The sequence below is a fragment of the Anabrus simplex genome, chromosome 2 (assembly GCF_040414725.1).
Source record: "Anabrus simplex isolate iqAnaSimp1 chromosome 2, ASM4041472v1, whole genome shotgun sequence".
In the NCBI taxonomy this organism is placed as follows: domain Eukaryota; kingdom Metazoa; phylum Arthropoda; class Insecta; order Orthoptera; family Tettigoniidae; genus Anabrus; species Anabrus simplex.
In genome coordinates this window covers 1123559100-1123576712 of record NC_090266.1, presented here as the reverse complement: position 1 = coordinate 1123576712, position 17613 = coordinate 1123559100, and the positions used below count along the sequence as shown (strand labels likewise).

General features: G+C 39.1%; 1 protein-coding gene across 1 annotated transcript in view; it reads right to left on the bottom strand.

Annotated features, from left to right (window-relative positions):
• Etl1 (SWI/SNF-related, matrix-associated actin-dependent regulator of chromatin, subfamily a, containing DEAD/H box 1) overlaps positions 1-17613 on the bottom strand; it is a 308851-nt gene that overhangs the window by 54170 nt on the left and 237068 nt on the right. Inside the window, exon 14 of the mRNA XM_067139725.2 lies at positions 10039-10250. Coding sequence (XP_066995826.2) covers positions 10039-10250 — 212 coding nt within the window. The remainder of the gene's footprint in view (positions 1-10038; positions 10251-17613) is intronic.

Sequence of the window (17613 nt, the reverse complement as noted above, 5' to 3'; positions counted from 1 at the left end):
CCACAGTTACTGCCGGATTTGACCTTTCTCCACGCCGACGCCACACTCGTCTGCGGTGACTATCACTGACAGAACAGAAGCGTGACTCATCGGAGAACATGACGTTCCGCCATTCCCTCATCCAAGTCGCTCTAGCCCGGCACCATGCCAGGCGTGCACGTCTATGCTGTGGAGTCAATGGTAGTCTTCTGAGCGGACGCTGGGAGTGCAGGCCTCCTTCAACCAATCGACGGGAAATTGTTCTGGTCGATATTGGAACAGCCAGGGTGTCTTGCACATGCTGAAGAATGGCGGTTGACGTGGCGTGCGGGGCTGCCACCGCTTGGCGGCGGATGTGCCGATCCTCGCGTGCTGACGTCACTCGGGCTGCGCCTGGACCCCTCGCATGTGCCACATGTCCCTGCGCCAACCATCTTCGCCACAGGCGCTGCACCGTGGACACATCCCTATGGGTATCAGCTGCGATTTGACGAAGCGACCAACCTGCCCTTCTCAGCCCGATCACCATACCCCTCGTAAAGTCGTCTGTCTGCTGGAAATGCCTCCGTTGACGGCGGCCTGGCATTCTTAGCTATACACGTGTCCTGTGGCACACGACAACACGTTCTACAATGACTGTCGGCTGAGAAATCACGGTACGAAGTGGGCCATTCGCCAACGCCGTCTCCCATTTATCGTTCGCTACGTGCGCAGCACAGCGGCGCATTTCACATCATGAGCATACCTCAGTGACGTCAGTCTACCCTGCAATTGGCATAAAGTTCTGACCACTCCTTCTTGGTGTTGCATTTGCTTTGTCAGTCAGTGTAATATGGAAATGAAAAATTCATACACCACTTTTGTACATGTTAAAACTATTATGTTCTACTTAAAATTAACATCCTAAACAATTAAAATACATGAATGAGTGGAGAATGAATACAATTGAAAGGATATTGTACAAGGTGGTTACCAAATAAATGACTATTAAAATTCTTGTTAAATTCCCTTGACTTCACAAACAGTTGAAATCTTCATGGAGAAGTGAAAATATATTATAAATTTACTGTGCTCTGCTATATACAAGGCGTGTTTTTTAAGTAAGTACCGTTTTGATATAGAAAAAATATAATGCAATTTTTTACACAATTTTTTTTACATGTAAGCCTGTACCTTAAACTACTTCTCAACGTAAATTCCAGGCATATTAAGGCACTTGTCATATCGTGAAGACAGCTTTTGAATTCCATCCGCATAGTAATGTGCCACCTGATGTGCCAGCCACTGCTGCGCGGTCGTTATTAGGTCATCATCATCGTCGCCGTGGCGCTGACTTCCTAAATGCCTTTCCAGGCGCAGGAACAAGTGGTAGTTACTAGACACTGGGTCACGACTATACGGAGGATGATCAAATTGTCCCCAACCAAATGAAGCGATGAGTTCTCGGGTTCAATTAGCCACGTGAGATCGTCATGAAGCAAAACAATCCCCCTTGTGAGCATGATAAGTGGTTTGTTTTGGATTGCCTGAGCAGAACTTCCGATTATCTAAGCATCCTGACACAATTTCATAAAGAACACTCCTTAAAATTTCAGGCAACTCTAACTTAATGACGAAATCTTAAAGTATCTGTTTTCTCGAATCTTTGCATCAACTTTTTGCATTAAGTCTTCAGTACTGACAGACGGTCGCCCACTACACTTCTCATCGTGGACATAAATACGGCCTTCTTTAAATGCTCTAACCCATTTTCTTACCATTCCTTCACTCATAGTGTGTTCTCCATACACTTCACTAATCTTCCAATGAATTTCAACAACTTTCACACCTTTTCCATGTAAAAATCGAACCACAGCACGTACTTCACACTCGGCAGGAACGTTAATTATCAAATGTAAATATGGGCGAATGCTTCCGTAATGGCGTTTGTGGCTAGCCTACAGATGTATGTACTGGGCACGCATGCTCTGAACAACGATCGAAGCACTGCAGCGGCCATTTTTAAAAACGGTACTTATTTTAAAAACATGCTTCATATAATTATAATAACTAGAGCCCGGAAGTTAGGCATTTATTTTTGGTTAAAATAGGCAGGCAAAAAAGGCACTTGAAATACTGAAAACAGGCAGTACTGTAATTAAAATAGGCATTTATTAGGAGTGAAAGCAACGAGGAATCTCATTCATTATTAATGAAAATATGTATTTTAAATACTCGTTCATTTCTTTATTATCAATTTGTCACATAATTAGCGTACTTACTCTTACTTTCCTTGGTTACAAGCAACAACAAGGTGCTTTTTCAAAGTATCAACTGTCATAGACAGACGCTTGTCAGAACGAATGTTTTTCATCATGGAAAAGGAACGTTCTACTTCCACTGAAGTGATTGGCGCAAATTTGAAACAAGCTATTTCGGAAGGACACATGCCATTTAAAACAGAATTTTCACCTTCCAGAACATCATGAATGTTCTTCCTTTTTCAATGTCCACATTAGCACTCAGAACGCATTTACACTTTTCACTAACACTGCTTCCTTTTTCTCCTGGTGCTTGCAGCAGTTGATTTACTGCATCTTCGAAGACCGCCATAGATGATACCAGCGAATCATCTCTTTTCTCCAACTTCAAGATTGCTTCCGGTATCACACTATAATGTGCTTTTATAAATGCCAGATCATTGCTGAGCTCTTCATGGTCCAACAACATTTTTTACCTCGCCAACTGAAGCAACTTGGTCTACTATTACGGCATGAAGTACCTCACGTATTTTGTCCAAATTGTTCCTGTAATATATGAATGCTGAGATCCTGCTTCCCCATCTGGTGAGAACTGACTGTGGAGGTAAAGGGAGCTCTGGTGCCATGTCCTTGAAAACCCGGATTCGGGAGGGTGATTTTAGGAAGATTTTCTTGGTATTTGAAACTAACTTATCCACGTGAGGATACAAACTTCTTATCTCTTCAGCAATTCTGTGCAGTCCATGGGCTAGACATGTGAGGTGGAGCATTTTACGAAAGAGAACTTTCAAGGCTGTAGCTGCTTTTTTCATGTAAGGTGCCGCATCTCTGACAAAAAGTAGGACATCGTCATGCCGTATTCCATCCGGCCAGAGTAACATTAATGAATGTGTGAACAACTGTGCCACTGTGGAACCATTTGCTCTCTCGATCTCTTCTGTCGTCAAAAGAAATACTGATGATAGGTCAGTTTGCTTTGCTTCCATAGTTCCAATGATGACGTTAGCCATGTAACGTCCTATAGCATCTGTAGTTTCATCAATGGAGATCCAGATCTTCTTTTCTGCAACTCTGCTTAGAATCCTCTGCAGGGTCTCTTCAAAGGAGATATTCAAATACGTTTTTCTTATTGTGGATTCTGACGGAACTTCTTGTTTAGTGTACTTCTGCAGATACGTACTGAGGGATTGATTTTCCAGTTTCCAGAACGGAATTCTGGAGTCCAAGAAAGCCTTACATAGATCTAGGGAAAACTGAGATTGCCTGCTGGATGTTGTAACTGCTGTTGATATTAAATTGATCTTAGGGCCAACAATATTTAACCTAGACTTATGTTTCGTTGTTGCAAAATATTGAGTTATAAAGTACTTTTTTTTCGTGATTAATAGATTTTTCACAGATTTTGCAAAAGAGTATAGCTCCATTAGTAGAAAGTGTATCCGAACCGAATTCGCGAACATAGCCATGTGATTTACCACGCAACGATGAACATTTCGGCATGATGAATAAGTCAGCGCGAACACCCGAGATGCCTTTACAAGTTCAACAGTAGACTAAAAGCTTCTTTTATGTTTGACCTGTTAGACAGAAGTGATTTCCTCCCTTCCTCTGCATTATCTTATCATTTCGAATTGGGAATACCAGGTAATTACGCACTGTCACAGCAGAAGGGGTGTGAGGAAGGAGAAGAGACGTACTTCCCTCATCCTCTCTCTTTCCTGATATTTATTACGCATGTGCATTCCTTTCACTAAGGAAGGTTCTGCTATTTACAGAGTTTAAATGAATGGGCTGAGAAAATAAGGTTTCGAATGCCTGAAAACAAATGATTTACAGGGAACAACATTCTAAATAGATATTTGTGACGGCAATATGTACAGTAATTTAATTTGTGCAACCTTTTTTTGTCTTCGATGTACGGAAATTAATTATGTGCTTTTTAAAATGTGTAAATCGCAGAAAAAAATTGCATAACGATCAAAAAAGCCAAAAAAGGCTTTAAATCTTAAAATAGGCAACGGAAGCCAAAATAGGCAAAATGAAAATTGTCTCTACACTTTCTAAATGCACGGAAACATATTTCTCTCTATCTGATTCTTCAATATATCCAGTCAGATAAAAAAGGCATTTTGCCTAATTTCCAGGCTCTAATAATAACATATATATATTTTAATTGTTTAAGACAAATTTGAAATAGTTCTAACATGTACAACATAGGTGATGTATGAATTCTTTATTCCATATTATATCTTGGTCAAATATGAAGGTGATGATGAAGATGATGATAATGATGTTTGTTGTTTAAAGGGGCCTAAAAGCTAGGTCACTGGCCCCAAATGGTACGAGGTGCAAAGAAATGAAACAATAATTAAATCAAAAAGTATCCACGGACTAGAATCTAAAACGAATGATGGTGAAAAAATGACCATGAATTCAAAACAATCAGTGGATCAATTCACTATATCTTATTTTCTGAGATAATGCTTGTTGGCTAAAGGGGTCACAAATCCAGGTCACCGGTCCCTTATATTAGTATTAATCACTGGTAAAGCAGAAACATGGTGTTCCTCCTATAGGGGTACTAATCACACGTAACATAGACTCATGGTGTTCCTCGCATGGTGGTACTAATCACAGGTAATGTACACCCATGGTACTGTCACACATAATGGCACCGCTCACAGGTAACACAGACACATGGTGTTCCTCTCATAAGGGTATTACTCACATAGTGGGACTAATCACGGTCACCAGTAATAATCACAGGCTACGCATACTCATGGTGTTGCTCACGTAGTGCTACTAATCATTAGGCAATGTAGACCCACAGTATATCACACATTATGGTAGCACCCACAGCCAACATACACCCAAGGTGTTCCACACATAATGGTACTACTATCAGGCAACGGAGACCCATGGTGTTCCTCACATGGTGGTACTAATCATGGGCAATGCACAAACCTGTGGTGTTCCTCACATAGTGGTAATAAACACAGGCCACGTAGACCCATGGTGCTCCTCACGTAGTGGTACTAATTATAGGTAACGCAAACCCATTCTGAACACAATGGAACCTACAGTTCGAACGCAGCGCTCAGCACCTTCTTTCGCTAGACACTAACCTGAGCAGCCGAGCGCCTGCTCTCTCGCTTCGGTGGAATGGACAGGATGGTAGTAATCACAGGCAACGCCCAGACCTGTGTTGTTCCTCACATAACGGTACTGCTACTATGTAATGTAGAACCATGGTGTTCCTCACATGGTGGTACTAATCATAAGTAACGTTAACCCATGGTGTTCCTCAGTTAATGGTACTAATAACAAGTAGTCCCATTGTTCTAAGTACAGCATCTCTTGGTTACCCCTTTTAGTCATCTCTTATGACAAGCAGGAAATACTGGGGAGTATTATTCATCTGCGTCCTCCACCCACAGGGGGTGTCGCCCCTTTTAGTCACCTCTTACGGCAGCCTGGGGATACGTATGTGCATTCTTCGCCTGCGTCCCCCAACCAAATGGGGGAGGGGGCAGATTAATGAAGTTTTAATGGCTGATAATGGCTCAAAGGAGCTGAAACATATACCAAAAATTATTAAAAATAATCTAAAGAGATTAATTTATTTAAGTACTAGCTAACGTACCCGTGCTTCGCTACAGAATTCTACAATGTATACAGAATTCTAGGTTAGGTAGCATGCACGTTGTGAGTAGGCCCTCTTGCCTACCGTCAGTCACAATCAAATTGGGGAATTTTCATTATAATGGCAGACTGACTCTCCACCTGTCTTTTTACATCCTCAGAAAGAATGCCTTAGTGGTTTTCCCAACTGAAATCAACATAGGTCATTATGATGATGCCAGTAGGAATGTCACAATTGAAAGCAATGCTATCATATGAAATACTCTATCAAATGAAAAACCACACATTTTCTCACTTTTAACGAATGGTAGTACACTGCCGATCTAACAGTCCAAAGTTCCAGAGGTGGAATGACCAGCCCACAGACAGCCGTGAATACTCCTCTGCCATTATTCCATTGGTAGTGTTGCATAAATATGAAGAGGAATGTGTTGAAACAAACACCCAGTCGCCAAGTCAGAGAAACTAACCAGATTTGATTTTGCTCATTCTGATCAGTGCCTCACAGTAGGGATTGAATAGCTGGAATGCCATGACGAACCAGTGTGTTACGTACCAGCAGTATCAGAAAATGTATGAACCAGAGGAATGGTATGGTAGAGAAGAAAGTTATCTAATTCCCTTGCTATTTCCCGCCAATAATCAGGCAGGCTGTTGTACTCGGTACACAGCAGTAAACCCATCTATCGGAAATGAGTGGCAGCATTAGAGACAAACAACATCACAGCAAAGAATGGTCAACGTAATGTTATTGTAGATCTATTTTATGTGCTTTTGATATTGTACGCCTTCACATTTAGTTTTCATTGAGCTTTACTGCAGATTAAGGTAATGGCAGCTATTTAATAACTATGTGATAGCCTCTGAAAGCTAGCTCGAGGGGATGGTTTCTTATCTTTAATAATGTACCATCAAATGGGGCGATTTTGGACACAGAGGTGGTTTCGGACAGTATGGTAGATTTGCCAGTTTTTGTTGCATAGCAACAAGTCGCTGCTGCTTTGCACTTCCGCGTGCATTTTAGTTTTACGTCGAGGTTATGTTTCCCGCGTTCAACGTTTTTTAAATTATGAGTCGACTTCATACTTTGGAAAATTTTCAGTGTGCGCTGCCACTGTTGAAAGTTCATGCATTATCATTAAGTGGATACTGTCGATTGTCACGACCGGAAGGTATGCAATATAAGTATGGTTATTAGTGTGATCAACTGACTGAAGTGTTTATAAACGATTGTTGTGGAATTTTGGTGTAATTTAGTGAAAAGTAGTATTTTACACACATTTTATTGAAAATGAAAAGTAGTTTGGGTGATTTCAGACACGGTCTAGAAATTATCAGAGGCAGAAAGGAGCTACGTCAAGGTGTAATTATGAAACAAAACGTGATATTAAAAGTGGCAAGTTGGCTTATAGGAAACTATTTGATTTGTATGGTATACCTAGGTCCACCCAACAAAATAAAGAGCAGGAAGTTACATCTGGAAAAAAAAAATAGGACAACCAGTGCTAAATGAAGAAGAAGGAAATGCTCAAGAAAGCGGTTACCCTCCAGTACAACCTCCTACTTCACGCCACCGTGAATGAAATGTTCTTGCTGGAAGTCTATTTTTGGCTGTGACTTCCGCTGAGATGAAATAAGTGCAGAAACAAGAGATAGCGCTGGCAGCAGCAGTGAAAATGAATGCAATGAAACACACAATGAATGTTATGACCAAGGTACTGATGTTCTAGTGTTGCAAGAAGAGGATTTCCAAGTTGCAAATTATAAATACAAGTTGAGGAACAAAGTACATATGTGGCTGTATTTTGGTGTGGCCTCAAATATTCATTCAAGGGATGTGGATGTCAAATAATTGCACCCACATAAAATCAGCAGAAAAGTGTTTGCACTCCCTGACATCCCTGATGAGGATACAATAGCTAAAGAACAAATTTCGAAAATACTTCCAGCCCAAGTTGAGAAGAGAGGAATGTTTATTTTAAGAGGAAATGTTTTGTAGATTTATAGGCCATGGCTTCTACATGTTCATTGTCTCGACCCTCTTTTTTATATTACAATTTCTATCGTTTGTAATAAAAATTATTAAGACCTTTTAGTACGATTTCTGTGTAGTTTACAACTATTAATATTTCATTTGACCGGAAAATTTTACATTTACCTTGTCAGAAAATAAAGATCGATCAGTAACATATTAAATTTATCATTACAATGATTTTAACTAGCTATGCATATTTTGGACACCCTCGGAACACTTTAAATATCACAACACTAGAACAGAAAGAACGCAGAATTAAAATAAAAGACTATTTGTGTCCGAAATGTCCTAACATGCTTTGAAATTTCGGACAGCGGTTTAGAAAGCATGTGCGTCCGAAATCACCCTGATGTACAGGGTAAATTTGGACACTACTTTTTGATTTTTTAGGAACACATATGTTGGCGTATATTTTTCGTTTGTAGGGTATTGTTTTAATTGGATATATTTCTCATTAATAGGATGATAAACAATACAATTCAAGATTCCCTTCGTGAGTTAAGATGAAAATAACCCAAAACCGTCCAAAATCACCCTGTTTCACGGTAACCTTAAATTTCCAATCTTTCCTATCACTTGACTTCGAGGTGACTATGATTTTGTAACTGTTTTCTGTCTGTAACTTAATTTTCTCCATCTAGTCACCTCAGTAGTATAGGATTAGCCTCTAAAGCAATGGGCGCAACTATGGTTTTAAGCTTCTCAGTGTAAGTTTCAAGGAGTGCAATTGTCCGCCTCCACATCATTTTGATTTCTGGGCCAATAACTTTAACCTCTGTTTTTTTTTCTTCCCACAAAGGCCCGGAAAAATGAGTAGGGCCTATTCGATACTCCTCTAAAATTCAATCATTTATGTTAAGTGGTTAGACTGTTGAGTGCTTAAGACAGTGAATTCTGCTTGAATTGTAAAATGTAGGTCATGCCACGAGAGGCCTGGAAAGTGTAAATTTTAGTTGAGCAATGATGCTCTGGTTGTAAATGTAAAAGTTGAAGGTTGCCTTGAGAAGGCAGTAAGGCATAAGGTTCGGAGCGCAGTCTCCTGGATAAAGTCATAGAGCATATATGCTCTTTCTATTCTTGTAGAGGTGTTAGTATACACTGTAAATGAAATTGGGAGACCTGTCTCCTTGACTATTGAGTGGATGAGCCATAGTGCTCAAGTAACATTTGTAAGATTGGGAGCGTTAAGCTCGTATTGTTAATTGGCACTTTTGTTGATGTTTCTGATTTCTCCTACCTTGTATCTAAGCTAACAATCTAGTTTTGTACCTGAAATCTTGTTTCATTGCTGAGCGACTTGTTTTGTTAAAATGTAGCTTTTGAAAAAAAAAAAAAAGGCCCAAAAGAAATATAACTCTAATTTTAAAGCTTTTAATTAATCTTTTGATTCTAGTAGATAGACCCATTTATGCCCGCACATTTTTTTTTTTCACCTCTGTGATCAACAAAAACACGGTAACAAAATGTATTAATGCATTTGGCAATTACTTTTGAATAAAACCATTCTATGGTCACCTTGTAGCAGGTGTTCGGTTTTCATCTGACTGCCCCTTTATACATCAACATTTTTTGAGACAATGGAACTTTGTCCTGCAGGAGTTCTACTCTGTGCCAGTAAATCTACTGACATGAGGCCAGCATATCTGATCTACTTGAAATAGCACTGGACTGAGCTACTGAGCCTGGCAAGCCAACAATATAATGAAGTGTGTTAATGAACATGACAATTTCATTAGTCCGTTATTTCCCTGGATTTGCTACTACAGTACAAGAATATCTGCTGTAGTCACTTGGTATCAAATACAGGGAAATAAGGGGGTTTCTGAAACACATCATTCTGATGTTCCCAGAAAAACAAATAAAGAATTCAATATTCTTCGAACAGGGAGAGCTGTGCACAAACATTCCAAGCAGCAAACAAAAGTTTGCAGTTTACCATAACTATTAATGTTCACATCAGTTAAAAACAGTGTCATGATAGTACACAAACAAATTAATGTGCAAAATGCTCAATTCATCTTGTCTAAAAAAAAAAAGAAAAGAAAAATTAACTTGGCCCATAACCAGTCAAAATAATTCAGCTGTTGACAAACATACTGGATACTGCACAACTCCATTAGTAACAAGTAAGGAAAAAATTACCTTGATGTTACAGGAGTGCTTCCATCAAACCGTAAAAACTTATGTCCCCTTAGAGTCAGGTAAACTTCCAATATATCCAATATACATATAAACTGGCTGAAAATCAGTACTCTATGATTATTACACTTCAAATCAGGTAAAAGTTCATCCAACTTCTTCACTTTGCCTGACTCTAGGAAGAGTTTGTCAGGTAACGTATATTCTGAGAGGGCCTGAAAGAAAAGAAAACAAAGTTTTAATTCCTGGCAAAAAAAGCTAATAAAAAACCACATACTCTCACGTATAGCCTGTCGCCATTTCTTAATCGGATGCAGCATTTTTTTGAATCTATCCCTTGGCAAAGGCCAGAAGAAATGTGTAGCTTCCACACAATTGTCTCTTGTGACTGTGACAATGTTATAAGAGTTGCTACCCATAGAGCAGGTTGTGCTGCCTTAGCACTGACTGGCCTAGTGAGGAAAGCAATGGCAAACTACCACATTACCCATCATGCCTTGTACCCCTGTTTTTGCAATTTTCCCGTAGTCACAGTCTGAGGATCTAATTCGGAGTGGCACTCAATGCGGATTTGGCCAAGTTTCACAGGCCGATGCCCTTCTTGGCGCCCACCCAATATGGAGGGATGTACACACTACTGTATATTTCTATGGTGGTAGGTAGTGTGGTGAGTTGTAGGTGGATGAAGAAAAGTGTATTAACCCTTTCACTTTCATAGCTCTTAGTGATAGTTAAGTGAAAAGTGTCAGCCATTTTTACTACAAAATGCACGTATTTCCTTACAAATCATGGAACAAATATAATAAAAATAGTGACATGAAATTTAACAAAGATAACAATTCACTTTATAACACTGCAAAGTAATTGAGCCTCTATACCATCTGATTTAAATGTAAGCGGGGAGGGGGAAGTAAAAAAATTAATAAGAAAATCTGATTTGAAGTAATTTGGCACAAAGTTTCTACACTGGTTTTATCCTCTATTAGCAAAGTAAATAATATTAAAACACACTTTTTATTTCTGAAGATATATTGGCAAATGTATAATGTGCCACTGACCTATGTACACTGGTGTTCAGCCATTTTTACTACAAAATCTACATGTTAAAAAATGGAAATAATAATAATAATAATAATAATAATAATAATAATAATAATAATTAAAAACACTCTCTCTCTCTCTCTCTCTCTCTCTCTCTCTCTCTCTCTCTCTCTCTCTCGGTAACACTGCAAAGTAAGTGAGCCTCTATACTGTCCCCGTCAAATTTGGTGAATTTAAAAGCCTAAATTTACAAGCCAACCTCGCGTATATTATTAGAAAACAAGGGTGAGATTCTGTCATCAGCGAGCTGTTTCAGTGTGTATAAACTGGATTGACAAGTTCTTAGCAAAAGCAAAGTACTGATCGCCAGATACGTCGATCGAAGCAAGGGAAGAGTCGCGTGGCTGACAGGTTTCTCGAGGAATGCTCCGCGCGTGTGCAGGCGAGCGATTACCTCCACAAATTTCCAGAATAATCTCAGCCAATAAAATGTGACACTTACAAACCAATAACCTTCCTCAAAAGCGACACACCCCGAGCCAAAACTATAAGACTTCGAGCACACATTCTCTTATTACTTCATCTTTCGGACAGCTGATTTCAACATGGACTATGTTTTATTTAGCGAGGCTAAATTCTTACGGACAGCAGCCTACTCTGCTATTTGAACTTACAATAGTTGAACATTACCGTGAGGTGTTTTTGAAGCTTCAAATATAAGTGTAACATTCAACGCTTCACTACAGTTTCGACTGGGTCGTGCACTCTCTAATACTGATTGTGTTAGTTACAGCTAAAATTCAATCTGCATGAGGAGACAACTCAATTCATCGGCTATCGTCGTCAACCTCAAAATGTATCCAGCTATATCAAGAGAAACATCATTCTCATTGTGGGGCACCACCTCCTGTGCCAACATGAATTGCTAGTTGTTTTACGTCGCACCGACACAGATAGGTCTTATGGCGACGATGGGACAGGGAAGGGCTAGGAGTGGGAAGGAAGCGGCCGTGGCCTTAATTAAGGTACAGCCCCAGCATTTGCCTGGTGTGAAAATGGGAAACCACGGAAAACCATTTTCAGGGCTGCCGACAGTGGGGTTCGAACCTACTATCTCCCGAATACTGGACACTGGCCGCACTTAAGCGACTGCAGCTATCGAGCTCGGTCAACATGAATTGCTAAACATGTAAGGCGATTCTAGCATTGGGAAGGTGCACGTGATGGAGCCACTGGAATGGTGAAGACGTCGGCCAGGAATCGAACCTCATCATACAATTTGAGTACTATTTTATTGTAATATATCTATCCATCTGTGTAGAAACTACATGATCTTTCTTCTCTAGTAAGTAGGGAAATAAATAACATTGAGGATTGTTCAGAATTACAAAGGGACCTTGACCGTATCCACAATGGGTTGAAGAACATAATATGAAGGTTACTGGAGACAAATCAACTGTTACAACATTTACAAACAGGAGCTTTAAAACTGAATTTGAATATACTTTGGATGAGGTAGTTATCCCAAAAGATGGCAAGTGCAAATACTTAGGTGTGAGATTTGAAAGTAATCTGCACTGGAAGGATCATGTTGATGACATTGCTGGGAAAGCATACAGATCGTTACATGTCATAATGAGGCTACTTAAAGGATGCAACAAAGAATTAAAAGAGAAAAGTTACTTAAGTATGATTCGTCCATTATTGGAATATGCAAACAGTGTTTGGGATCCTCACCAAGAATACCTAATAAAAGAAATAGTGTGCAGAGTAAAGCAGCAAGATTTGTAACAGGGGATTTCAGGAGAGAAAGTAGTGTATCAGAAATATTGGAGGAACTTGGGTGGGAAACTTTAAGTAAGAGAAGGGAGAAAACTAGACTTATAGGATTATACAGAGCCTATACTGGAGAAGCATGGGGAGAAATTCCCTAAGGGCTTGAAGTGGCCTGATGTTAGTTGTGAACTGCAAAAATTTTTTGCTTTGTTTATATTGACAGGACAGGTAAAAAAATGTCATGTTGGAAAGACTACTGGTCAACTGATCCCCTCAAAATTTGCTGTGTGTCCCTTCACGGAGGTCATTGCTACACAGCCTACCACAACAGAAACATTATTAGAAGTCTTACCAAAGGTCTCCAGTAAATTTCACCATAATCAGTAGAAGATTAGTGAAGTTAGAGTAATTTGTTTATGTGTATGCACTGTAGCAGTATGTTACACGAAAATGGCCGGGTGCTGGGGTTGAGCAATGTGATGAGCACCTGGTCCCCAATGTGTTAGTCTGGTCATGTGTTTATAACAGTGATCCAGATTATTTCGGCGATGTCGTTTGTTGGTTCTGTGGAAGCGTTTAATGAAATATTATTGAAGTTATAGTAACGTAACAACAAGATTTAGGTTTTCTTTTCTTTAAATTTAATTCACATGAATAAGATCATTTAGTTTAAAGACCAAGATTTAAAATAATGAAAAAAGAAAAAAAAAAAAAAAAAAATCTGTGATTAGGTTAAATACTCACCCGGGGGCATTACCTACTCGTCTCCACCGATTTCGCTCAAATTTATAGAACATGCAGGGCTTGGCTAGAAATTAAAGTACCTGAAGTGGGAACTCCAGATGGCCAAGCGTATAGAAAATAAAAATAAAAATGTTGATGCGGCTCTCGCACCGTATAAGCCACTTACGTTAGTGCGCATGCCGAGCAGTAGTTGGAGTTTTTTTTTTTTTTTTTTTGCTAGTTGCTTTACGTTGCACCAACACAGATAGGTCTTATGGCGATGATGGGACAGGAAGGGGCTAGGAGTGGGAAGGAAGCGGCCGTGGCCTTAATTAAGGTACAGCCCCAGCATTTGCCTGGTGTGAAAATGGGAAACCATGGAAAACCATTTTCAGGGCTGCCGACAGTGGGGTTCGAACCTACTATCTCCCGAATACTGGATACTGGCCGCACTTAAGCGACTGCAGCTATCGAGCTCGGTAGTAGTTGGAGTAGTGGTAAGAGCTCGGAATAGTAATTCGATGGTTGTGGGTTCGACTCCCAGTGTGGAGACTTTTTTGTTTTTTCTGTTTTTGTTTTTTGTTTGTTTTTCTGTTTTTGTTTCTTGTTTGTCTCTCAACTTTTATATTATTCATTTTCCAATTAAGCAAAGAGGTGAATAATTCATTTTATGTATTTATTTATACGCAAAAGGCATAGAAAAGGTAAAAAATTGGCATTTCATTGTCAGACTTTTCAACGAGAGATTGTAATTAAAGCGCGTACAAAAAGACTTTGTATAATATCTACAATTATGCGCTCATTAAAAAATGACATCCTATATGGCTTTTGCTTTTAAATAAATAAATCAAACTATTCACCACTTTGCTCAATTGCAAAATGAATAATATAAAACTTGAGAAAAAAGTCTGGAGTTCCCACTTCGGGTACTTTCATTTCTAGCCAAGCCCTGCATGTTCTACAAATTTGAGAGAAATCGGTGGTGATGAGGAGGAAATGCCCCTTGTCAGTGATCAATGTAGATTGAGTACTTAATAAGTAACTCAAGGAGATAATGATTATTAATTCATTAATTAATTAATTCAATGGTTAAATAAGTCATGAATAATTAATGATTAAATAATTAGAAGATTCATATTAACGCAATAATTACCACGTGGATAAGTGGAATTTTCAAATTTATTTTGTTATTGAGAAAATAGGAGAAGGTCATATGCCAGATTATTCAGTGAATGTTTGAATGAGTTAGGAAAGGCACCGTTATATTTAATTTCCAAATTTTGAAGCCAGTGAAGGCCAATTTTTAATTTATTGTCTTTTCAGAGCGTAACCTTTTGCCAACGCAGATGAAGATAAATTTAATTTATATACAGTCTGTTCTGAGAAAAATCAACTTCGTGAAAGAAATATTGTAACAGCAAGAATATTTTGTTTGTTTTATGAGTGCTTATATATAATAAATGTCAGAAATGTTGTTTAAATTTATTCTTTTGCTTGGTTGACAATCCTATCCCTTTTAAATGCCTCTAAAATAAGGTCAGCTGGTGAACGAATGTTCCCCCTTGGGATCTATCGCTCACTGGCTGGGTTAGCCAGGGTAAAAGTTGGCAATACCTGGTTTAAATGTAAAAAATAAAATAAAAATAATATAAAACATGAAATCTTGATAAATAAGAACATTTTCAAGTAATTTGGCACTACGTTACTGGCTTTCTATATCAAATTTGACATAAATATGATGGTGGTTTTAACCCCTATTAGCGCATTAGATATTACCATCATAGGGTTTTAAGATGAGAAGATTATCGTTGCCAACTCACAAGCACTGAAATAAAGTCGATTTAGGAGAAAGGCTCGAAAGGACTCAACATTTTTCCTTTTCTTTTGTTTCCGTCAAAAATTATTTTTTCGTGATAATGTCAGCTTGTCCGTAATTATTTCCCCTTTGACCGTAACTTAATTGTGAGGTGAAATCCGTAATAATTACGGACAATCCGTAATAGTTGGCACCTCTGGAGAAGATATATTGAAAAATGTACACTGATGTGTCACTGACTTATGTGCATCTGTGTTTTGCAAAACACTCTCCATGCAGTCCTTTAATACATCTAGTACAAATGGTCCTCAATCATTCATCCCCTCTGAGGAACATACACAACACCTGGATTCTCTCCTATTTAAAAGTTTACTCAGCCCTGCAGACCCTTGTGGAATATTTGCTGGAGTGTCCTTGGTTTGCATCAATTCACTTCCCAAGTCTTCAATAATATCCACCACGAATCTCAAACTGGATCTTAAATTTAATTTTCCCTGACCCATATAATGTTCCTGATAGAGAATATAAGAAACGAGTACCATCTTGGCAACGATGTTCAATGCTACCTTCTTTCAATATCGAACAGTTCTTTGTTCATCGAGGTAGGCATACAACAACACGTCAGAGGAATCAATGCCACCCATGAATTTGTTATAACTGTGAACAACTTCAGGTTTAGTCAAAAGTTTTCTCACATTCTGTCTGTATACTACCACTTCTCTAGTATTTGCAGTTGCCTTACTGGAGAGAAGAATCACAAGTGCCCTTTGTAATTTCTTTTCTCTATCACAGGCCAAAACAGGTCCAGAATGGTAATACATAGTTCCCTCTACTGTAAAACTTCTTCTGAAAAGACTTAGGCAGGTATTTTCTGTTCCTTTGTACTGTGCCAGTCATATACATGGTCTCCCTTATAAATCTAGACCAGACGCATGGTGTTTGTATTCTGGGCTACGGCAGCTGCAGTATGGAAGGTGCGCGCATAGTTATTGACCTTGCAAGCAGCCTGCACGTGTTTAACCTGGCAAGCATGAGTTGCCAGTCTGAATCTCAGCTGTTAACACGGTGAGACAATTTCATTGCAACACCGTATTTTTGTGTGTAAAAGTCCTGGTTTCATCTTAATGGTCGTGTGAACAGTCATAACTCTCGCTATTGGTGTGCAGAAAAACGTAATGGTGTTTACAAAGTCCCTCCTGGAAGGAAGATTGGTGTTTGGTGTGCTGTTAGTGCAAGATGAATAATTGGGCCATTTTTTTTTTTCTATACGACTGTAAATGCAGAGAGGTATCAAGATGACATTTTGATGCCATTCTTCCATCAGTTAACGGAAGAAGAAAAATCGCATGGGTGGTTTCAACAAGTATCAGCCTCTGCTCATACAGCAGAGGATTCCCTTCTTACAATCTCAGTAGTACTTGCAGACAGAGTAGTGAACAGTGCTGGCCTATTTTCCCCTTGTTCTCCAGATCTAATACTGTATTATTTTTACTTGTGGGGTAAAAAAAAAGTATCAAACATATCCTCACACATTGTACCGTTTTTTATAAGTAGTTACCTAGTTTCAGCAATTTCATGACTACTGTATATCCAAGACCATACTTTGTGATCCTGTCTTCGTCTCCTTGAGATCTATCCCCCCTGCATGTAAAGAATCCTAAGCAACAGTGTCACAAAGCATCCAGAATTTTATTCCCCATTTATGATGACGCTTGTTGGGCAAATACTGCATTAGAAATGACTTGTTTTTGATGCCTACTAAGCTTTCATCAATTCTGAGCTCTTCGTGTGGAATGTAGTGATGCCTAAATATATTAGCATGTTCAACTAAAGGGTGGCATTGATACAGTGGCCATATGCTCATCATCAGGAGGAACACACTTTCCACTGTCCACTAAATGAAATCATCTAAAAATCCGCTGAAACCTGTGAAATTATGACCAGTAAGAGGGAACTGTAGGTTTCCTGTTTATCCCTATGTTCAATATAATGAGTGAATCACTTACATACAGGTCAGTGTGTTGGGCATTTGACTTTTTTTTTTTACAATTCACTTTGCATTGCACCGACATAGATAGGTCTTATGGCGACGATGGGATAGGAAAAGTCTAGGAGTGGGAAGAAAGCAGCCATAGCCTTAATTAAGGTACAGCCCCAGCATTTGCCCGGTGTGAAAATGGGAAACCATAGAAAACCATTTTCAGGGCTGCCGAAAGTGGGGT